Source organism: Pristis pectinata, chromosome 15 (genome assembly GCF_009764475.1).
Source record: "Pristis pectinata isolate sPriPec2 chromosome 15, sPriPec2.1.pri, whole genome shotgun sequence".
In the NCBI taxonomy this organism is placed as follows: domain Eukaryota; kingdom Metazoa; phylum Chordata; class Chondrichthyes; order Rhinopristiformes; family Pristidae; genus Pristis; species Pristis pectinata.
Genome location: NC_067419.1, coordinates 43,479,322 through 43,504,319, shown reverse-complemented (window position 1 = coordinate 43,504,319; position 24,998 = coordinate 43,479,322). Strand labels below are relative to the sequence as shown.

Below are 24,998 nucleotides of genomic sequence, written 5' to 3'. Positions count from 1 at the left end.
ACACAGTAGGTAAAGCCAGCTTCACTTCATTCAAGGGCAGCCCCTGAATCACGTAAATGTAGCTTCTTCTTATAGTCCTGAATTCCATCACCGTTTGTCTACATTTTGCCAGTGGACCATTTCAGAGGATACCAACTGAGGGTGAGTATGGGCTTTCAATTCATTTACAGAATCTAAATGTACTCAGATTTTTTATTGGTTTACACCAGCACAAAAATACAAATCAACCTCTAAAGTGCTGAAGCGTCAACTGCCAATTTTATGTAACTAATCATCATCTACAGTCCTTCAGCAAGAATGATTATATGGCAATAGGTCATGTATGGCAGACACAATGTTGATATTATGAATATCTGTTCAAACAGGGGAAAAGAAACAACTTTTAATTTTTGCTGTGTTTGAAAATCTTTTACTAAATTCTACACTATCACAAAGAGAAAACTGTTCTACCTTTTGAGCTCACAGGGAGAATGCCAGGAGCTTCACTCAGCCAAGTAAAATAGGACTTAGATAGTGAGTAGCATTCAAAATAAGATTGCTACAGTTCCATTTGAAACTTTAATTTATCACAATACTTAATTTGCAAACACCAGTCCATAAGTAAATCCAATGGTCTGTGACAAAGGTAAAGGTTTGAGATCACAGCTTGTCCATTTCTCATATTTTTTATATTTAAGGAAAAATTCTACTTCTGAAACTGAAGTTAGGATAGTCTGTTCAGACTTTGATTCTATTTACAGACCCTCAGCCACAGTAGATATACTGGTTAATAAGAGTCACAAAGCCTCACTGTAACAAGTCAGCCTCAATATTTTACAGTTTGGCTGCACAGTTTATGCGAAGAAGACTGAAAAAGGAAACCAGTGTGAAATCCATGGGTTTCACTGCAGTCCTCAGCTCCCAAAGGAATTTCATGTAGGCATGATTAGTGGAACTCTATACACAGACCTGCTTTCACATAGAGAATCCTGTCTGTAAATAAAACAAATTGCCAGTCTCTGCTAGCTGAAATGTAATTTGATGTGTATATTCACAGGAATGCATCATTTGATGTAGCTTGCTTGAGGAAACTAGCATTTGGTTGTACTTGTTTTGTAGTCGATTGTATGATCATAATGTATTTATAATTGCAAGGAATGTCTATTTTATTAATAAAAGATCATAATCTAATGAACCTAAGAATTTCCACAGGAAATACAAGCAAATTCATTACTCTTGGATTTTAAGGTAAAAAGAGCACTTCCTTTTAAACAAGTGTTAACAGTACTATTTATTTCCTCAAGAATTCAAGAATGAAGACCTCTGCTTATAAAGTACTGGTGGGACTTCTACTCCTTGAGGCAGTTCTTGCTGCTCCTGCAAGGAATGAGGAGAGAATAGAAAAGCTGAAACGAATACAGATATTACCTGATGATCACTTTGAAGATCTTGACTATGTGAATCAGGAAGCAAGTATCATATATGACTATGAAGAAAGGCAGACCATTAGCGAACCAGAGGTAATGGTTTTAATTTTGTCATTAATGAATAACTAGGTATATAGTGTTTAAAAAAAATACTTTGAACCTTCTTCAGTTTTATCTGGAATGTATCATTCAATAAGAGACCTTTTTTCACTCTTTTCTAATAAATCTACTTCTTCTTGATGCTACTGCTGTCAATTGCTGGGAATATTTTATGAACTACCCTGTGATGAAGTTGTTTAAAGTCTTAGCGTTAATTCCAGTAGGATTAATCTTGGCCTTAATTCCAGTATGTATCCCTTAAGGAAGAGCTAGATAGACAGGATGAATGACTCAGTTTAAAGATCTAGTTTTAAAATGATATATTGTGTTTATTAAATACATCATGAAATTGTGTTTTACAACCTCAGTATATGTGCAAATTATGATTTTCTCTTCCATTCACAATAAACTAAAGAACTTTTTAATGTTACGGAAGAACATTACTAACTCATGCTACATTGCCACGCGTACCAAATACAATGTGTAATTGATGAAGAGGGTTCAAAGAAACTTTAAAATAATATAGAACTATGATCAAGATTATTTTAGATCACTGATATCTATTTTCATCTTCCCCAAGAAATTGACAATGTATTCAGTTCCCCTAGTGCTAAGTGGCTCACTTGCCTTATGTGGTAATCCGGACCCCGATCTCAACAGTTTGGTTCTGGAATGTATTATCAACAACCATCCTAATGGCACTCAATGTTAATGAATTAAAGGTGGCAGAGTTCAAATCACAGCCTATTTTATGTCCACACACTGCAAACAGCCAGAAGTCTCTGCTTCCCATAGTATCACTTATCTCACCTCAGCCCGAATTCCCATTGCTTCAAACAAGGCTACAAACCAGCAAGACTTAATAAGAAATTAGAACAACTGATAGGTGCATACCTGAGACATTTGATTAAAAATTTATAAATTGTAGGTTGCAAACTTCTTGAGGTAGAGGAACAGACTGCTTGGGACTTCCAAGTTGCAAATAGTTATTGCTCTTCTAAGCAAATCAATGTGACTGCAGAGTGTAACTGAAACTTAATTAAATACTACAAATTTGTACAATAATTACTGCAATGATTACACTCTTGTGGATAAGTATTTTAACCTCATTTGTTATGCATCAATATTAAATGGCGTTAATTAAAAAAGTATGAGGATCCATTTAAGAAACAACCTATATCAATCACAAGTAAAATATAACAATATTTAATGTATTCAAAATGAATTGTAAAGCAAATGAGATCATGAAAAATCTCATGGATCCTGGAACTCCAAAGCATCTCATTGTGTCATTATTATGATATATTAAAAAGTCATGTCATTTTTGGAAGATCCTCAACAATTGAGAAATGGGATTAAATAGTACAAGAAGTGGTAGAAAATATCTCTGATGATCAGGCAAAACAATAAACCTCAAATGAAAGACAATTTCCAGGAATAACATAACTAACACAGTTACTCAAACACGCATAAATACCTCTAAAAATTACCATACTCTTCCAAAAGGACCTTCACTGCCAGGGTAGCTAATAGGCAGCCAAAAATCTCCAAACAAATGTCCTCTAGATAGTAAGGTGGGCATCCATTTTCTACAGTATTTGGAAATATGTCCATCAGCATTTCAGTTATACTTTGAAAATCATTCCATACCAATATATTTCATGATATTATGTAAGAGCACATTATCCAAGAATCTAAGTTTCTTCCTGGATTATTTACACAGATAGCCAATGCTTTAAATATAAACAGATCTAATCCTAAATCTTAACAATGCTGAGATTGCACTGATTTGAGTCAACAATGCCATAGGAAATGGTAGGCATTAGAACACAAACCAAGAAGAGATAAATCATCGGGACTCAAATATAACATCCACAAAAAAGATGACAATGGAGTTTCCCTTTCACTAATCAATATGTTACCTATTAAATTTCCAAACCTTCATAAGCACTTTATGATTACATGTCTGAGCACATAAATCATAGAAAGAAGAAAAAGATTTTATTATTGATCTCTTCATGACTCCAAGACACTCCAAAGCACTTTAAACCCAATGAAAAACGTTTGAGGTGTAGTTACTATTGTATAATCTAAAAAGCAGCAAGTTCTGACAAATCATGATCAATAATTTGTTTTGGTGACATTGACTGAGAGAATATTGGTTAGAACAACAGGACAAACTCCCTCCTCTTTTTGAAAATAGTGCAAATAGATATTTTCCATCAACATAAAAGAGCAGATAATGGCCCAATTAACGTCTTATCTTAAAGAACCCACATCCAAAATTCCAGCACTCCGTCTGTTCTGCACTGGAGTGTTAGCATGAATTTTGTGCTCAAACATCTGGACTGGGACTTGTCATTTCTAGCCACAGGCATGAGTGCTACCCTGAGCAACCACTGAGATACCTTAAAAAATGAATAAACAATGAATACTCATTGGAGAGAAGGAGGATGAGGGGAGATATGATAGAGGTATACAAAATATTAAGAGGAATAGATAGAGTGGATAGCCAGCACCTCTTTCCCAGGGCACCAATACTCAATACAAGAGGGCATGGCTTTAAGGTAATGGGGGGGGAAGTTCAAGGGAGACGTCAGAGGGAGGTTTTTCACCCAGAGGTTGGTTGGTGCATGGAATGCGCTGCCTGGGGTGGTGGTGGAGGCTGATACGTTGGTCAAGTTCAAGAGATTGTTAGATAAGCATATGGAGGAATTTAAGATAGATGGATATGTGGGAGGAAGGGGTTAGATAGTCTTAGGAGTGGTTTGAAGGTCGGCACAACATGGTGGGCCGAAGGTCCTGTATTGTGCTGTATTGTTCTATGGTTCTATGGTTCTATGTCTCAGGTATAGAAACCTTGATGTGAACCATTCTTATTTCATATTATGCTATCACCAGCACTATATTCAACATAAAGAATGACCAAACAAAGGTGTCCAAAATCAACAATACACTCTGGATTTCTTTCTGTGCTAACTTAACACGTTGCTTATGATGTGTTATTTCTCTCCCTCTGCATTGTTGTTCAACTTAGTTAGCTTAAACAGATCAACAGCACCTTTAAAATAGCACAAACAGCACTTCAGAAGTGCATCATGGCTTTAAATGGTACAGATCAGTGTTGCACTGAAGAAGCCAAACCAATTAATGCTTAAAACAAAAACTACAGCAAATTCTTACCCACTTTTGAAAATTCAAAAGTGGAAAAAAATGGAAATGCTTTGTTCCTTCCTTGATAACTGGCTCTTCAATGAATACAAATTAATAATTCAAAGGCTCTTCCTGACAAATATTCATATCCACAATACTACCACTGATACGACCTCATCTTCCAGACTCCAGTCTCAAACTGACCCCAAGAACAATGAGCAGAACTAAACAACCTGAGCTCGTCAAATATATCACTTCACCCAGCCATGCTAAATGCTCCTCAAGATTAATGGTAAACTAACACAGGCAGATTTTTAAAAATCACTACTGACTTTATGTACCAATTGCACAAATTGTTGAGAGGCAGATTGCTTTTCAAAAAAGAGATCTTAGTGTTGCTGCCAATGTAAGTAAAATAACTTGGATGCTTTCCCATATTAACTGCTGTCCTTTAATGATAATTTTCAATTAAAGATGATTGTTACCATCAGTTATAGTGATTATACTCCTTGTAGTGGATCAAGATGCTGAAATTAAATTAATAACTGAAAGTCTTATCAACAAACATGCCAGCTGAGGCAGAATTTTGGATAGATTTATAGATAGTAAGAGAATTAAGGGACATGGGGTTGGTGCAGGGAAGATGACTCTGATCTTATTGAATGGTGGAGCAGCACAAGGGTCAAATGGCCAATTCTTCATCCTATTTCATATTCTTATTTTCACTCTCTCATTTCTATATCAGAAGGTTATGGGCTCCACTGAAGAGTTTTAATGAAAAGAATGGTGAATATTGAAGTACAGAATTGAAAATGTTTTTTGAATTGTGCTAAATTCCCTAAAAGGACCCAAGGCAATAATGAAGTATCCTGAAACTAAAACAGTTCATCTGAGCATTAAGATCACCATATTGCTCAAATACATGTTAACCCAGTCTCATTATAGTAACAATACAACAGTACTTATGCTATAGGACTTGAGGGAGTTTAAGAAACTCACATCAGATTCTTATTTCTGATGCTTAGTCGGAGTTTGGTTCTGTAATATGGACCATTCCTGTCCAAATATCCAATCCAGACCAAATACTGTTAATTTATTAATGTTATATGTATATTGCAATAAAAAATGTTTTGATTTACCAGATTGTAGCATTATCCAGATCAAAAACAGTACACCTGTTAGAAATCAGTGACACAGAAGGAAGCCACTTAGACCAACTTGTTCAAACTGGACAAAGAAGAGTCTAATTCTACTCCACAACCTGCAACCTTATAGGTCTTGCATTTCAATCCACTTCCAAGAATGCCTCCATCACCCTTTCAGCCATTGATATCTCACCCATCAGCGTCTGGGTGAAAACCTTCTCCTTGACTCCCCTCTAATCCTTTTATCAATTACCTCAAAGTTCTATGTTCCTCGCTATTGGCAACAGAGGTTAATTACAAATAACAAAATACTATTTTTGGTACTGCTTGGGACTTATTCAAGAGTGGAGTATCACTGTACCAATACACATCAAATGGGAGGCCACTTCCCTGGAAGGGTAATGTCAAAGAATCACTCTACCAGGATGCTGGGTGATAGCCAGTATGAAGAAGTGGTTATCTCCCTTCTACACTTTTAATCCAGAAGAAGGGTCTGAACCCGAAACATTGACTGCCCACTTCCCTCCACAGATGCTGCCTGACCTGCTGAGTTCCTCCAACAGTTTGTTTTTTTGCTCCAGATTCCAGATTCCAGCATCTGCAGTCCCTTGTGTCTCCTGGATTATGTACTCATTTCTGGTTTCTGTGTATTCATTATTATAAACAATCTTTAAGCTCTTGGTGAAAAGCTTGTGGATTCAAATCCCACATGTTTAACACAAAAATCTAAGATGTCCCTCCTAGTGTAATTTTTTAAAAAGTGTGCTGTCAAGTAACTCCCTTTTGGCTAAGACATTAAATCAAGTTCTTTTCTTCCCTCTCAAATCCTGCAACATTAATTTGAGGTATCCCTGTCTTAATTTGCAAAAGACAGTATCAGTTACACAAATTCAAACTGTGCTATGATCGGAAAAAAAAGCACATAGATCTGATGTCTTTCAGAATGTCCAGAGTTTTCACTTGTAAACCTAATAAGGTATGAAGATCTGTCAAAGACCAGGGATTCATGCATTATTGACAGATATATTTTCATGGCAGAAATACATTTGCAAAGGTATTTGACAATACCAATAACTAAACAGCACTAATATCTCTGATAGCAAGCCCAATGTTCATCCCCCAACCTGCAAAACTAAAACAGATTATCTGGTCTTTGTCTTTTGTGATAACTTACTGTGAGCAGATTGGCTGACCACTTTGTACATTGCAACAAACTGAGGTTATGAAAAGTGGTACATATGTACAAGTATTTCTTTCTTGTTTGGGTGTAAGGTTGGAATAACCTTCTCCAGTTTATCTTATTACTTCAGTTTTTTTGCTGTGGGATGTTATGCCAAGTTTAGGGGCTTGATTATTGGCATTTTTCCACAACATTATAGAAATACACCTTCAGGCATTCAAAGGCATCAATTGCTAAGGCACAGAGCCTTGGTCTTTAGCTGATATCTTTCTAGATCTAAGAGTGAACTCCTGGAAGATCCTTAAAGTCATGGTAATTTGAATTGAATTCTTTTTTCAAGGAGGCTTTGAGAACATCCTCTAAGCATTCATGAAGAACATTTATGATAAAGACCATAGAACCATAGAACAATACAGCACAATAGAGGCCCTTCGGCCCACTATGTTGTGCCGACCTTCAAACCACACCTAAGGCTATCTAACCCCTTCCTCCCACATATCCCTCTATTTTAAATTCCTCCATATGCTTATCTAACAATCTCTTGAATTTGACCAACATATCAGCCTCCACCACCACCCCAGGCAGTGCATTCCATGCACCAACCAATCTCTGGGTGAAAAACTTCCTTCTGACGTCTCCCTTGAACTTCCCACCCATTACCTTAAAGCCATGCCCTCCTGTATTGAGCACTGGTGCCCTGGGAAAGGGGCGCTGGCTGTCCACTCTATCTATTCCTCTTAATATTTTGTATATCTCTATCATGTCTCCCCTCATCCTCCTTCTCTCCAATGAGTAAAGCCCTAGCTCCTTTAGTCTCTCCTCATAATCCATACTCTCTAATCCAGGCAGCATCCTGGTAAATCTCCTCTGCACCCTTTCCAACACCTCCACATCCTTCCTATAATGAGGCGACCAGAAATGGACACAGTACTCTAAGTGTGGTCTAACCAGAGTTAGACAACACTTTGTCTAAGTGTGTCTATGTGTAAGACAAAATTTCAGTTTGAACAACTGAATCTGGTTCCTGCACCAACTAATTCTTAGGTCAGGAGACACAAGAGACGGCAGATGCTGGAATCTGGAGCAACAAACAATCTGCTGGAGGATCTCAGTGGGTTGAGCAGCATCTGTGAGGGGGAAAGGAATTATCAATGTTTTGGGTCAAAACCTTACATTAGGATGATTCTTAGGTCAGATTGGTCTTTGCAAGCAGTATGACTAAGCATCATGCCATCAATACAATCTAATCGAAACACATTTTGAAAGGATGTAGTCATATATGTGAATCATCCTTTGTTGCATCTCAGAAGCAACAGAGGAGAGACTATTAAAAAAGACACAATATAAAATAGGTTAAGCTAGTGGAGAAAATATGTACAGCTCCTCTTAATGTTATGTCCAAGTTAAAAGGTGTAAGCTAAAAACAGAATCCTGCTGCTAAGCCTTATTAAAACCCAATCATAATGAGTGACCAACTTAATACTGCCTTTCACAATCTCTATATGCTTCAATGGATTTTACAACTGATAAAACTTTGCAATGTTGTGACAGAAACAAACTGAATTCTGGCATACCTTTAAGACTGAGCAGCATAACCTTAAAAGTAGCTTAACTTTAAATAAGAATGGAATTAAAGCTAGTCTTGAAATGGTTATGATGAAACAAGAAGATTGTTGTAAAACCCCAAATTTCCTTTGGGGAAGGAAATCTGCCATCTTCATCCCATCTGGCCTCATTCTGACTCCTGACCACAACATGGTTGGCTTTTAATTGCTTCCTCTATTCAAAGGCAATTAAGGATGGGCAATCCATGCTAACATTGCCAGCGATGTACACATCCAGCACTTTAAAGAATTAACTAAGCAATTTTAAGGTAGATATATTTACTTTAATAGATGCTTCTTACACAAACTGTGCACAATATACCTCTGAGTTTCTTTTAAAACAGAACTGTTTTTTCAAACAGACCTTTCCAAATATGTTCTATGTGTATTAGGGGTGCATTAAATGATTCAGCAGATCACAAAGGAGAGCAAAACTACAGTGATTCTGTTTGAAAAGGTGAGAAAGCTGATCTGGTAGAACATTAATTTGCTGAAAATACATTGTGGAAGTACAGGACTTAGTTTGAAAAAAAAATCCCAGCAATGATTGAACATACAAATGCCAGTTTTCGAGACGAGCAGGTTCCAAAGAATCTTATCCATTTTCTAATATCCTTTGCTTTCAGACCCAGTGGCTCTCTTTACATCCTGGAAAGTGGAGATAATCATAAGTTAATCAAGTTATTCAATATGCAGGAAATCAGGCTTCAGCTTTGTTGGGCACTGAAGTAATCATCTATGACCTCATCTGCATTCATGTACAAAGGCCTGTCCTCCAGCACTAAATCCATGGGTTTAGCTCCCTTAGCACAAGTAACAAGCAGCTGGTTGTCAAATTGTAAGGCACTTACTCGTCTTTATATATACGTCTGGTTCTATCATGATAAGTCCCATAACCTACAGGCATTTAACTAAAAAATAAACAAGTCAAAAATGGGCTGCTCGGAAAATTTTTCATTTGCAACAGTTGTTCGAAGGAAACAATAGAAAAAATAATAAATTCAAAGGCAAAATATTTTATCAAGAACATATAAATATGTAACTTGCTTTCTGGTATTTCACTGTGTATTTCTATGTACATGTGACTATAAATAAATATCTTAAATATCTTAATATGATTGGTCCTTGTGGTAAATCAGGACCATAATTCACTTTAATGCACCATTGCATGTTTGTGTATTGACAACTAAACTAATAATTTTTTCAAATACTTTAAAATTGTGAAGAACATTATGCATAAGTTTTGCACGATTGGGCATTGCTGTGCCTATCACACAGATGGACGCAGCTGTCATTTTGACTCGAGGTTATTACTACCACTTCTACAAAATGAGAAATCATACACTGAGAAAAGTAAAAGCAATGATCAGTCTACAACCAGTCAGAAACATATTACACCGAAAGAGACCATTCAGTTCATCATCCCTCGAACATGTCTTCAAAAGAACTATTCATTTGGTCCCACTCCCCAGCATTTTCCAGATACCGTTGAAAATATTTCCTTTTCAAATATATATCCAATTTAATACGTGTTAAACACTGGACACACAAGAGGCTGCTGGGATCTCGAGCAACAAACATTCTTCTGGAGGAACTCAGTGGGTCGAGCAGCATCTGTGGGGAGAAAGGAATTGTCAACGTTTTGGGTTGAAACCCTGCATCAAAACCCTGTAGAACACTTCCGCTAGCTGATAGAATCCATGTGGAATTGGCATCATAATTCTCACCTACATGCAGAAAGGAGAGAGGAAAAAGACAGAAACTGACAACTCACCTCACTGCTTAAGTGGATTTTAAGATTCTATCCATGGTCATCACCAAATAAGTCAAATCTGCTCTGTGGCTAGTCATACACCTGGATCGGACATATGCCATACTTGGTAGGAAGAGCTCAAAGAGCCTTTTGTTATTCAGGAATTTAAACAAATATGCAGGGCCAGGATAAGGACTTTACCAAAACTATATTCTGTTTTCCTCGATGTACTTAGGTATGGAATAATCTGCCTGGGTGGCACGCAAACACTGTATCTCAGTAAATGTGACAATAATTAAGCAATGCCAATACTAATTATCAGAATATTGAACACATACAATGATAGATGTATTCTCCAAAATGAATTTTGGCGAGGGAACCCACAAATGGATATGGCTGCTCTTCAGAGGAATAAGGAGTGTAGTCCAAATCTATGGGTGGGAAATGGAAAACTTCCCAATCAACAAACAAAATGCTGGAGGAACTTAGTGGATCAGGCAGCATTTGTGGAAGGAAATGGACAGTCAATGTTTCAGGTCGAGACTCTTCATCTGGACTTGTAGGAGATAGAAAAGGACAGTCTGGGGTTAGGGGTATATCAGGTTGGAGGCTGTGGAGGTGAGATCTCCTGAAATGATGAGATCTATGATGGTATGGGAGTCAGTGGCCTGCCTATCTCCTCTTCATAGGTGAGATTAGGTGATAGGCGAGTCTAGGTGAGAGGGGGAAGGTAGTGGGTGAGGGAGGGGAAGAAGATGTAATAAGCTGAGAGGTGATAGGTAGAAGAGGCCAAGAACTGAAGAAGGAGGAATCTGGTAGGAGAGGGCAGTGGACCATGGTTAGTGGTCATTGGTAGAGTAATGGTCAAGGGGTATGTATGAGGAGATGTCCAAGAGCTTCCCATCTGGTGTCAAATTTGGTTCCCATTTGGCTTCCCATTGACCTGTACGATCGGTTTGTAAGACAAGCTTTTCACTGTTCCTCGGTACACGTGACAATAATAAACCAATACCAATGCCAATCAAATTGTTGTAGGCAAGTTGCCCTCTCCCATCTTGTTTCTGGCTGAATCCATCGGAAAGAACATGGACATACAACAGCTGTGGAGGCACACAAACCATAGCATCCAATTACATGGACAATGTTACCATCTTCTGCTTGGATTCACTGTTCATTTGCAGATTGATTGGCATCTGCAACTCCTTCTTGGCTTTGGGGGTCCAGAATGAATCACAGGAAATCAAAGCCATATTCTTTGGCAACTGGTTCAACCAGCCCTTTACTCCCTTCAACATTGAGTCTGGTTATCTGATGATGCTGGGAATATGCAGGAGTGGGACATAATGCAAGAATTAAATGAAGCAAATAGCCAAGGTGAAACAGAAATAGGGATCGTGGGAGCAGTTCTCCCTCTTGATTGCAGAAGTCCGATGTGAGATACTCTCAGTGTTGCTACACACTACTCCTGCATTGGTGAGACACAAGAGATTCTGCAGATGCTGGAATCCGGAGCAATACACAAAAAGTGCTGGAGGAACTCAGCAGGTCAGGCAGCATCCATGGTAGGAAATAAACTGTCAACGTTTTGGGCCAAGACCCTTCATCAGGAAAGGAAAGGAAGAAGCAAGAAGCCAGAATAAACAGGTGGTGGATAGGGAGGAGTACACGCAGGCAGGGGATAGGTGAGATCAGGTGATAGGTGAGTCCAGGTGAGAGGGGGAAGGTGGGTGGGTGGGTGGGGGGGAAGGGGAGAAGCTGAGAGGTGATAGGTAGAAGAGGCCGAGGGCTGAAGAAGGAGGAATCTGGTAGGAGGGGGCAGTGGACCATGGAATAAAGCATGGGGGAGGAGAGGAGATGGGCAGATCATCAAGGCAGGGGAAGGGAGCCATGGGAATAAGAGAAGACAAAGGAGTTGGGGGGGAGGGGTAAGGAAAAGTTGAGGCGGAGGGGGAGGGGGAAGGGGTGGGGTTACTGGAAGTTAGAGAAATTGATGTTAAGGCCAGCAGTTTGGAGACTCCCAAGGCGGAATATGAGGTGTTGTTCCTCCAACCTGCGCCTGGCCTCAATGCGGCAGTAGATCATTGCTGCAGTCCAATTTCACCAGATCAAAATGCATTCTGTCTGTAGAGATACAATGTACATTCCTCCAAAGAAAGTGAGGAAAATATACCCAACATGAATCTCATTCTGATGGCTAACTTTGTTTGAAGGTGCATTAAGCTGTGCATAAACCGTGGACTTGAAGACACCAGATATCACTATGCATCTATCCCACAGGATGGGTCTGGCCATTTGACTGGTGAACATTCCATTCAGCTGGACAGTGTACATTATTGTAACTTGTGCAGAAGAACATCTTTGACCACAAGTCAATCAGGCAGTGAATTTCACGGAATATCCTCAAGGCCCTGTGGGAAAGGAGGCAATAGATCCTTGGACTGTTGGTTGGATGTCTCATCACCATGAGTCTCAACGTGCTGCCTTCGAGGTGGCTGTGGCAGGGGTTAACAGCACCATCCTCTCTTTCCCTAATGTGCATTGGGTAGGATGGTCCAGAAATGGATGCAGTGGTTTTTGTCGAGGTTCAGCTGGAATGCACTGCTAGTAGAGGTGGTGGAAGCAGATACAATAGCAACATTTAAGAGGCATGTAAACTGGCTCATGAACAGGCAGAGGATGGAGGGAGATAGACCACGTGCAGGCAGATTGGATTCGTTTAAGTTGGCATCATGGTTGGCAAAGCACTGTGGGCCAAAGGGCAAGTCCCTGTACTGTACTGTTCTATGTTTCGCATCTGTCTATGTAACACAGGACTCTGTGGCTTTGCTGGCTGTTCCCAGGGACAGACACTGATATAAACATCAACTGCTGCTAGAAAATTATCAACTCAGTGAAAAGTGCTCTTAGGTTTGCCCAGAACTTGTTGGTCTTCCAGTGCTTGAAGCTGTCGGCAGCCAAGATCCAGGAGTACGTGATGAGGGATACACTAAAGCCTGGTGCAGCTGCTGCATAAACTCGATGGGGATTTACCACAGTTGAGGGCCGTCTCACCATTGCACTCTGAAGGGTTGAAACCTGTGTGAAAACCTCTTGGATATGTCACTCAGGAAATGTATGTGAAAGGAAAACTGATGTTGTGCTAATAATTGTAAACCTTGCAGTCAAATCTCACATTGTGAATAGCATTAGAAGAAATGTGCAAATGATATACTTGCCAATCTTATGAATAAAGTAGCTATTTGGACAAAAATAGACAAACTGATACCAACAAAAAGGCTCAACAGTTGGCATAAAGTTGGCTAGTATTTCTTTGAGTATAGAAAATAAATGGTGAATTAATCGAGGTATTTCAAAAATAAAATGCAGTTGATATGAAAGATATAGAGAAATTGTTGGACAAATTGAACAAGACACTGGCGAGGCTGCATTTAGAATATTGTGTTTAGTTTTGTTCACCCTACTATAGAAAGACACCGTTAAGCTGGAAACAGTGCTGAGGAGATTTACGAGGATGTTGCTGGGACTCGAGTGACTGAGTTATGGAGAGAGGTTGAGCAGTTTGGGACTTCATTCATTGGAGCGTAGGAGAATGGGGGGTGACCTTATAGAGGTGTATAAAATCATGAGGGGCATAGATAGAGTGAATGGACACAGTCTTTTTCTCAGGATTGGGGAATCGAGAACTAGAGGGCAGGTGAGAAGGAAGAGATTTAATAGGAACCTGAGGGACATTTTATTCAGAAGGTGGTCAGTATATGGAATGAGGCAGGTACATTAACAACATTTAAAAGGCACTTGGACAAGTACTTGGATAGGAAAGGTTTAGAGGGATATGGGCCAAACACGGGCAACTGAGACTAACTCATTCAGGAATCTTGTTCGGCATGGACCGGTTGGGCCCAAGGGCCTATTTCCATGCTGTATGTCTATGACTGTTGAAATTAGAACTTGGCCATGTTGGAGAAAATCAAAAGGCACTTTATCACACAAAAGCTACAAAAGATCTGTGGGTAGACTTGAATCCACAACCTTCTGCCTCAGGAACCAGAAGTCCCCATTGAACCACAGCTGATGAAAGAGAAAAAAATTGTAAAGATCAAAGTCACAGCAGTTTAACTACAATGTATGTTCTTAGATATGGGTAAAATCATTAATATTAAAACAGAAACTTAGTCATCCATTGGTAAGCTAGCAGTTTTACAACTTAATTTCAAGAACCTTTGAGAGTTTCAGACTCCAGTGCCCTCATGTGGTAGAATGTGGTACAGAGACTGAAATGGGATTGCCTTGAATGCCTTTGTGTAAATATAAATCTTTTTTTACTTTTTCATCAAAGGTTGGCAGACTGGAACCTTCAGAGAACAGTGTGCTTGATACCTAGACAGTGACTATGAGGAGGGGGTGACTCCCTTGAACATTTGGATTCTGGTGCATCCCAGTGTGCCTGGCCTTCTTGGCCCTGACACGAAAGAAGGTTTGTAGAGGCAACAGAGCGAGATTCTATTCAGATTCTATTTGCACTTTATGGAATTTTGGACAATTGCCCCAATTTACATTCACAATATTCTTTTACAAAATTGTAAATATAAAACTCATTTAAAAAACTAAACACAGCTTATACTAAAAGTATTACTTCTTGCATTGTTATAATGTGTTATGATTTCCAAATGACTGTTTATTTTCAGTGTGTTTGTTAGAAGTGACAAAGCATCCTTTGTCATCCTCTCATTGTAATTTTGGCTTCAGAAAGGAACGTTTTCCCTGAATCCTCCACCACAGTGTGTTACTTTCTGGTGTCTCTAATCTAACCACAGCAGACAAAAAACTAGCCATAAAACTTTAAATTACATCAACATTTCCAGACTTTGGATACACACAGCATACCTATCAGATAGAATCCAAACCCAAATTCCATATTGCAGGAAAAGATGAATACTTGAAGATTTGCAGTCCATGAATGTATAATACTCCTGGTTCAGAATGGGGAACAGTGAAAATGGTCCCAATTATAAAGTATAGAGATATTTTCATAAAAATTCTCCATCATTTTCTATGTAAATGTTCAACATGTAATGTATGTTCTTTCTCTGTTTTGAAGGCGTCATGTTGGTTCAAGGTAAGAGAAATGTACAATGGCAGAGCCAAAGTAAATTCTTGACCACAATATACAAGTAGCCTGTATTAAACTAAAAGATATACTGTAACTATTCTACATTAAAGCATCTGTAAAATCTACAATGACCAGCACAGTTCCAACTATATACACAGAGCACTAGGAATTCATCCATTCAACTCCAAGAAAAATGGTGCTGTGCTGTCGAAAATTGGGTTAATCAGGAGAACTGCAATTGCGTGCATTCTTCTGGACTCCTTAATGCCCACTGAAAACTTCAGCCCGTCACTTCTGCATTTTTGACAGGATTTTCAGTGGTCTTAGCACATTTCTTCTTGGATAAAACTCCCGTAAAAAATACAAATGCAAAGTTCATCTGCTGTGAGATTTTCAACCTCACTAGTCTGAAAAATGATCATTCTTATTTACTCACAACGCAACAAAGTTTTACAAATGCAGTTTGTCCTAAAACTATATTCTTAGCCTTCATTGAGATCTGTGACCTCCTCTGACTTCAGATAAAACTTCACTTGTGCCTTTGCTGCTTTGCTCCTGTAGATCAGGGTCATCATCATTCTCAGGTTTCTAGCCTCAGGATCATTTGTGGCTGCTGATGTTGATTGCTGCCACATTCCACAGCATTGCACCAGGTAGATCACCGGAACTCCTTGTCCAAGGAGAGGAGATGTCATCTAATTTTCCTTCAGCCCACAAGACAGTCATTTGCCTTATTAAAGCCTTCCCCAAATTACAGCCATTCAAAGATTGCACTCATATCCTTACAGAGACACCACGAGCAACTTCCTACCAGGAGCTCCTGGCTGTAGCCTTGGGGGTCCTTCATGACACGTGGGATTGAAATGTGTCTCCAGTGAGAACTGTTCTTCGCCAGCTCATCTGAATCTCCGACCTCTTGAAAGAACTCTTCCACCTGCACCACACTTCCTTCCCGCTCCCTGCTCCCCAACACCTATGATCTCAACAACCATTCATTCAGCGGCAACGTTCTCCTGTAACTGGAAGAGTGTTGTTTGCATTATGATATGAGGTCCCTTTCAGAGCTGACTGCTATGCAACTTGCTGAGAACTGCAAGAACTTTCAACATATTGTTAAAGAATGTGACAATGAAGGCAACAATGTCAGCTATGAGGTGTTAGACAGGAACATAAACAGGCAGGGAACCAGGGGTTATGGACCACGTGGAGGCAGATGGGATTAGTTTAGGTTGGTATAATCTTAGGCATAGACATGGTAGGCGGAAGGGCCTGTTCCTGTGCTGTACTGTTCTATGTTTTAATGTTACATTACATAGGAAAACCTGACAATACTTTCTTGAACTTCACAGTTAAAGGTCTTGCTCTACATGTGACTTCACAAATAGAATAAGGTGGCCATAATGGCTGTTTTAAGGCCACTAAGAGGTAGTAAACAATTTCTAATCTGGTGAAATGCACTTAAATCTTATTGTTGAATCATCAGATTGCAATTTAAAAAACAATTTTTATCTTTTTGATGTACCTACTAGGTCTTCCAACATGTCTTCTGTGTACCTGCCTGGGTGGGTCTGTCTACTGTGATGATACAAATATCAAAAGCATACCTCCTCTTCCTAAAGATACCACACACTTCTATGCACGTTTCAACAAGATCACCAGCATAAAGAAAGGAGATTTTGATGGGCTAAGTATGACTCTGTGGTTTCGAGATTATTATTATGGATGACAAGCCCACATTAATGCTTGTTACAGATGTAAATGTTAATTACGTACTGTGTGTGCTTTCTCTCTTTTGTCACTATTGGGTTCTTGAGGCTCCCTGTAGTGGTTACAAGATGGGAGAAATTTTTGAAAGCATAGTCCAAAGTTTCTGGCCATGACTAATGCCTATAATAAATGGAATTAGAATGCAGATCAACTATGAATTGATCAGAAGGTGTAACGGGCAAAATAAATGAAAAAGGCTACTCCTCCACATAACACAGTGAGACATTTGTAAAGCTGTCAGTCCAGAGCCACCCTTACTCTTACTTATATAGCAATGGGAGTGGCCATTCTGCCCCAGAAGCTTACTTTGTGATTCAAGGAGATGATTCATCCTTCACTTTAGCATCACATTCCTGCACTAACCCCATAACCCCTTGATACCCTTAAATTTCTATCTTGCGCAATAGTATTCAATAGCTAATTCTTCAATAGGGATTTGATAGGATAGACAGTTAAAGTGTTTCCTCTGATAGGGGAATCCAGAACAAAGGGCTATAATATAATTAGAGTCCAACCATTCAGCAGTGATGTCAGGTGACATTTTTTCACACAAAGCTGAGTGCTAATCCAAGACACTGTCCTGGATTCTGAGTCAATTGAAAATGTTGAAACTAAAATTGACAGATTTGTGTAAAGCAAGGGTTACAGACTGAAGTGGGTAGACAGAGTTAAGATACAGATTAGCCATGACATAATTAAATAGTGGGGTAGGCCTTTGAGTGAAAAATGGTTTATACCACTGGGACCTCCATTGAGGATCACCACAGAAATAGTTAAGTGAGCTAGACTCACATTACCATGCAAAGTCAGTTCATTTGGTGCAGGAAATTACAGTACTTTTAAACCTGTAGTTGGAGAATTTATGAGCTCAGTATCAGAATCAGATTTATTATCACTGACATAATGACATGAAATTTGTTGCTTTGCGGCAGCAATACAGTGCAAAGAGATAAAAATCTATAAATTACAAAAATAAACAAATACTGCAAAAAAAAAGGAATAATGAAGTAGTGTTCATGAGTTCGTGGATCGTTCAGAAATCTGATGGCGGAGGGGAAAAAGCTGTCTTTATCTTTTTGAGAAAATACAGTATTGTTTGCATCTACAATATCTATGATACTTGATAACAAATGGGAAAGGAGACACAAGGCAAAATACATTTCATTCAAACTTCTTTCCTATTTTAATTAATGAAAATATAATGTCATTGCCTAGCTATTAAATCATACAGTGTTTATTCCCATTGCTACACGTAGGAAATTTGATTTTTGTTTTGACAATGGAACACAATTATGATGATGATCTCAATCCAGAGATTTAGCTGATAGTCCCTGTCATGTTCCTGATGCATTTTCCATGTCAAACGCGCAAGAAGTGATGTCATTTCCCATACAACATTTGTTTCAAGTGTTGCTGTAAGAACTTAGTCCACGTGATTCTGAAGTTTGCCTGTCATTGGGAACGCTCAGCTCATCTAGTTGTATTAGCCTTGCTTGTTTTACAGCGAAACCCCTCCGACTTGCCAACTTCCATTAGCAATTATAAACTGTCCACAACCAGTGATCACTTCCCTAATCAGTGAACTGCCTCATCCTGACTCACCACCCAACCATTAACAACCCTTCTGGCTCTATTGACTCCATCCAACTCAGCAACATTCCCACAGCACTAGAAATTACCCCTCCACCCTTTAAATCATCATTCACCACTTCAACCCCCAACTGGGTGAATTATAAGATATCTTTATTAGTCACATGTACATCAAAACACACAGTGAAATGCACCTTTTGCGTAGAATGTTCTGGGGCAGCCCACAAGTGTCGCCACGCTTCCAGCACCAACATAGCATGCCCACAACTTCCTAATCTATACGTCCTTGGAATGTGGGAGGAAACTGAAGCACCCGGAGGAAACCCACGCAGACACATGGGAGAACATACAAACTCCTTACAGACAGTGGCCGGAATTGAACCCGGGTCGCTGGTGCTGTAATAGTGTTACGCTAACCACTACACTACTGTTCCTGCCCGGTAAATCATGATTGTTAACTTTCTGTCTGCCTTCAAAGATAATTTTTTACAGATTTAACATGGGATAAGGCTGAAAATCACTGCTTTGAGGGATATTTGTGTTTAAGAACTACGCAGCATAGTCTTCTAATATTTTGTATGCATATATATTTGTTGAGCTCATCCTTGTGTTCGAATCCCTCGATGGCTTTGTTCCTCTCTTTCTCTGTTACCTCTTCCCCATAATCACCGGCAGCTCCAAACTCTGGAATGTCCACCTTCACCACTCCACCCCTACCCTTCTTTCTTCCTTAAAGGTCTTTTTAAACCACCTTATGTCTGCTTTAACTCATTGTCAATTCTAGGTTGATTATGCTTTCTTGAGACGCTTTCTTACTTTAAGTGTGTTACGTAAATGCAAGTTACTGTTGTTATTATGCTGCTTAAATGCTACGTCCTAAGTAGCAGGTAAACAACGTAGGAGAAAGAGAATGCAAGCTGTAAAACTGTGGGCAATATGGGGCAAGGAGGAGAAACAACCTGAAAGCAAAGTCAAAGGGATTTCATGATTCCTCCTAAATGGGGAAGGAAGCTGATGATTACCCCTACTTATATGGTAACATAACCTGCATATAACATTGCAAATTGGCAAAAAATTAATCACAAGCAAGTCATATTAGTGTTACATTGGCGTCATTTCAAATTTCTAATTTTGGCTAAAAGCTAAATGGAGACCACTGACATATTGTACCGTAAAGAAATTACTAAGCTTTATTTTGCAAAGTATTTTAACTGTGTTATGCATTGTCACTTTAGATCATCTAAAGAGGATTGACGTAACAGGTAATAGGATCTCTTCAATTGACGAAGATGCTTTAAGGCAGCTGCCTGAACTGGTGGATCTGATGATCGCTTCAAATGAACTTGTACAGCTTCCAGAGCTTCCCAAAACTATGGTCAACATTGATGCAAGTTACAATAAACTACACAGCAATGGGATAAAAAAAGAGGCATTCAAAGTAAGTGTCATTATTACACACACAAGTTAATCTTTTCCTTGAAATGTTTACTTGGTTAATTTCCCAATATAATTGCAAGATTCAGTGTGCATACTGAATGATGTATCCATCATTTGCTCATTAAGTGCCATCCTTACATTTATCTTAGTGAAGTCTGTGCACACTCCTTGTCTGCACCACACTAAGTACTGTTTTTGTCATATTTTGTCTATCAAGTTTTCCCCATTATAAATTCCACACATGATGTGATTGGCCTATTACAGATAGCCCCGGCAAAGCATTCTTTGTCAATGTAGCTGCCACCCTGCTTTTTCCTAACTGAGGAATTAATAAATATTCTGGCTTTACTTTAACCATTTCACTGAGACATTAAACTGCAGCCTCATCTGCCCTCTCAGCTGGATATAAAAGATCCCTTAACACTATTTCACTCAGCATTTGTCCCCTTTCTCCTGGCCATTATTTATTTCTCAACCAGCATCATCAAGAAAAACAGATTATCTAGTTATAATCACATTGCCGATCATAGGGGCCTGGTAACCGCAAACTGGCTACTAGTTTTCCTACCTTACAATGATGACTACACTTCAAAAATACAGTAAATTACTCCAGGATGTATTGAAGGAGACATTAAAGATGTGATATAAATGCAAATCTTCATTTTGTTTTTAATTTATGAAAGTATTTACCCTCAAGAAAATTATTCAGATGGTCTGTTTTACAAAAGCACCAAAATCAAAGTTACTCCCACGATACCAGGAACATGTTGCAGCTTAAAACAAAAGTTGTTCTTAGATCACGAAACCAATAGTCCTAAACGTGAAATGGGTCAGAGACAATTTGATTTTGACCTCCAGTCTACACTTCAGTCCCATATAATCCTCACAGCTCAGAATGCTTATGTTTACTTAAGGCCTTATTGCTGACTATTACTTAACTGAAATACCATGAACCTTAATTAAATAAAAATACATAGGAAAATAAAACTTACCTATTGTTACTGCAGTCTTGTTATGAATGAAAATATTGCAAAAGTTAGACTATCAGCAAAAGAAATAATTCCTATTTACAAACTTAGAATGTTCCATTCAGTGAGGAGTTACTTCTGTTATGTAGGGAAATTTGGTAGCTATATTACACATATCACTGCCTCACAATGAGATAAATGAGAGTCAAACTTTTGTTTTTATTCACTTGTTCATGGGAATGTCAATGTCACTGGCAAGGCGAACATTTATTGTTCATCCCTACTTGTATCAAAACTAACAAGACACTTAAGACTCAACTACTTGGTTGATCTGGAGTCAGACCAAGTAAAGACAGTCTATTGATTTTATTCCAGATTTATTTCAGAACTTGAATTTAAGTTTACCAGTTGGCATGATTGGTATTGGTATTGGTTTATTATTGTCACTTGTACCGAGGTACAGTGAAAAACTTGTCTTGCATACCGATCGTACAGGTCAATTAATTACACAGTGCAGTTATATTGAGTTAGTACAGAGTGCATTGAGGTAGTACAGGTAAAAACAATAACAGTACAGAGTAAAGTGTCACAACTACAGAGAAAGCACAGTGCAATAAGGGGATTTGAACTCACGTCTCTGAACCAATACACCAGGTTTCTGGTAGCTGAAGAGTTACCATGATTTTATTTGCTTAAAATAAGATCACCAAAGCAGCACGGTAGCATAGTGGTTAGAGTAACGCTATTACAGCGCCAGCAGTTGGGGTTCAATTCCCGTGTTTGTGTGGGTTCCCTCCGGGTGCGCTGGTTTCCTCCTACATTCCAAAGACGTACAGGTAGGTTAACATGGGTTTAAAATGGGCGGCGCAGACTCGTTGGGCTGGAAGGGCTTGTTACCTTGCTGTATAAATAAAGTTTTAATAAAGATTTTTTTTAAGTTTTTATATTTTTCATGCAGTTTAGCAATAGACCCTTTACAAAACTGTAGAAGTTTAGGGAGGATATTGTTGATGAAAGCTTTGTAAGATTTCTCTTTGTTTTGCTGAAGTTGGACATTCCTTTTAAAAGCCAAAACAAAGTTGATATTAATTCAGGAACTGAAAATCTGCAGCACCTTTGGCAAAAATCTGGTGAAGGTGTAGCAAAAGAACCATAAATTATATCAGGACCCTGAGCTGTCAATCTCCCTGCTTCTTTTCATGAGCCTTATTTAGGCCACAACTTCTATTTGCCTCCTGTGCCACAAGGGACAAAGTCAAGGAAGAGGCTGATGTCCAAGGAGCCTCTTCACAGAGGCAAAGCCCACTTAGGGAACGTGTTCAAATGTGGTTTCAGATAGACTGATCTCCTCCTTTACCTCTAGATCTTCAAATGCTGAGATCGCTGGTGAAAATAATGGAGCTCATGGATTTTAAACTCAAGCCGCCACTCTCTACCCCCTAACCCAAGCAGATCCCAACTTCAATTTCTGCCTCAACTTTCAATCAAATTCAATTTTTACTTGGTGGAGTTAGTTTGGCTTTAGAATGGGTTGAAATGAGTGAAAGCAAATCTGCATTGCATTTTATATCTCTCCTGATTCTAATCTTTATTAACACAAACAGATATTTCCAGTGTCCATTCACCAAAATCATGGATCCTTCCACCAGCAATCATAATTGTATTGGTACTTGGTGAACAGTGGTAGCAGGAATGTCAGTCAGGAAGGCTGACAAGGCTGCAATGAATATAAAAATGGTAATGTTTCAAAACAGGGTGCTATTTCATCCTACAGTGTATACCTCAGGCAAAGTCAAAACTGCTAATATGCTGACAGACTCTTGGCTGTACCACCAATGGGGTATTTTAGCACCCACAGTCCACTACAGGACCAGCAAAAAGACATTAAAAAATTAGACAAAGTTTTCCTTCACTTTCATGGATTTGTAAAGCAAAACTGCAATCTAATGAAAAATGTACGAGTGAGAGTGAAAAAACTGTGTTCAACAGGCACATGATTTTTACTCCTGTATCAGCCATGAACAGTCATTCTGTGGCATAGTGTTAATTACTCGTTTTGGACAATATTTTCTCACTATTTCTTTTTCTTCTTACTTGACAGGATATGAATAACCTAGCATTTCTGTATCTGGCTGGCAATGCACTGAATTACGTCCCACTTCCTTTGCCTGAAAGTCTTCGTTCTATTAACCTACAGGTAAATGATACCTCATGCATATTGCAGATCAATTGTGATCAGCCTTATAACCACTGTCAAACTCCCTCGTAAAGTGCAGAGTCAGGGATAGGTGCCAAATTTGAAAAGATAATTGGGCCATTGTATAATTTTACTATTTTTTCCAGTAAGATCCAAATCTTAGCATATTAGTATTGGTTTATTATTGTCACATACTGAGATTTAGTGAAAAGCATGCCATCCATACAGATCATTACAAAACATAAGTACATCAAGGTAGTACAAGGGAAAAGCAATAACGGAATGCAGAACATAGTATTATAGTTAGTTACAGAGAAAGTGCAATGTAGGTAGACAATAAAGTGCAAGGGCCATGACGAGATAGATTGTGAGGTCAAGAGTTCATCTTAAGTGTACAAGAGTGTTGTGAAACAGATTCGGGGTCTCAGAAGGCAAAGGACTCTGAACACAAGTCTGGCAGGAAAGAATTTTATTTACAAAGACAAACAAGGGAAAATGGTAACAGGAATAACACACACATGCACAGTTTATAGCGAGCATGGGAAAATCGCAACAGGGGTAAAATACACACACACCACAACACACACACACACACACACACACACACACACACACACACACACACACAACGAACTGGGTACATACAATTAAGGAAAAGACAATACGATACCCTCCACCCCTTGATTCAGTGCTGGCATGGCTCTATGCTACTAGGGACCCTAACTAAGATGCTCCCGACCCTTTTAACAGTGCACACCTCACCAACGATTTCTCCAGTGCCGTCTCACAGTCCGCAGCCTGGAATGAAGCAGGGTGAATCCCTTGGAGCAGTCAAAAGAGAGAGAGAGCTGAGCACATGTGGCACTCTTTATAGTGCTGGAGGGCAGGGGGGTCCAGCCCAGGTAATTTAAAAAGGCCAGTGGTCAGGTGTGTGCTGATGGTGGGGCAGGGCCAACCCTTTATTGGCAGTGGTGTGTCTTCCGACCAAGTAGGGGCAGTGCTGTCACGTGACAGCCACGACCCTCCACAATGCAAAGAGGTCTGTTCAAGAGTCTTATAACAGCAGGATGGAAGCTGTCCTTGAGCCTGCTGGTGCGTTTCCATGCTCCATTTTTGTGTGACTGTAATTGTAGACAAAGGGATAACGGAACGTTTCTCAAGAGGCCAAAATCAAGATTATGATGCAAGGGATGGAAGAGATTAGGATTCAGGAGGAGGTGGGTTAGTAAAAGCTAACAGAACACAGCCGTGAATGGATTTAAACAAGATAGTGAAAAATACTTCTATTAAACTAATGTAATAATTTATTTTCTTTTCATGTTTTCAGAACAACAATGTTCAGCAGATTGATGATGACACTTTCTGTAATTCAAAAGACATTCACTATGTTCGCAAGGCTCTAGAGCTCATTAGACTGGATGGAAATCCCATTAATCTCAGCAAAACACCTAATGCCTATATTTGTCTTCCTCATGTGCCCTATGGCAAATATTAAAGATCTGCAATTCTGTTCACAATGTGTACAAACTCATTTGACAGCAGGCAAAGTTCTTATATTATTGTGCTTAGGATTTTCAATGGCAAACCAA

General features: G+C 39.0%; 1 protein-coding gene across 1 annotated transcript; it reads left to right on the top strand.

The window, feature by feature from the left end:
* Positions 1-8,990: 8,990 nt before the first annotated feature.
* On the top strand, positions 8,991-24,998 carry LOC127578576 (epiphycan-like). Its single transcript, XM_052030725.1, has 7 exons — positions 8,991-9,044; positions 13,276-13,336; positions 14,722-14,814; positions 16,980-17,138; positions 20,043-20,245; positions 23,314-23,409; positions 24,737-24,998. Exons 1-7 carry the CDS (start codon positions 8,991-8,993, stop codon positions 24,902-24,904), a joined length of 834 nt encoding a protein of 277 aa, XP_051886685.1. The 3' UTR covers positions 24,905-24,998.

Bases quoted from the DNA above. Each gene is read 5' to 3' on its own strand.
- LOC127578576 (XM_052030725.1), top strand. From the start codon at position 8,991: ATGATTCAGCAGATCACAAAGGAGAGCAAAACTACAGTGATTCTGTTT. The intron at 9,045-13,275 runs GTGAGAAAGCTG...TTGGTCTTCCAG, and splicing joins CAGTGATTCTGTTTGAAAAG to TGCTTGAAGCTGTCGGCAGC. The intron at 23,410-24,736 runs GTAAATGATACC...TCATGTTTTCAG, and splicing joins TTCGTTCTATTAACCTACAG to AACAACAATGTTCAGCAGAT.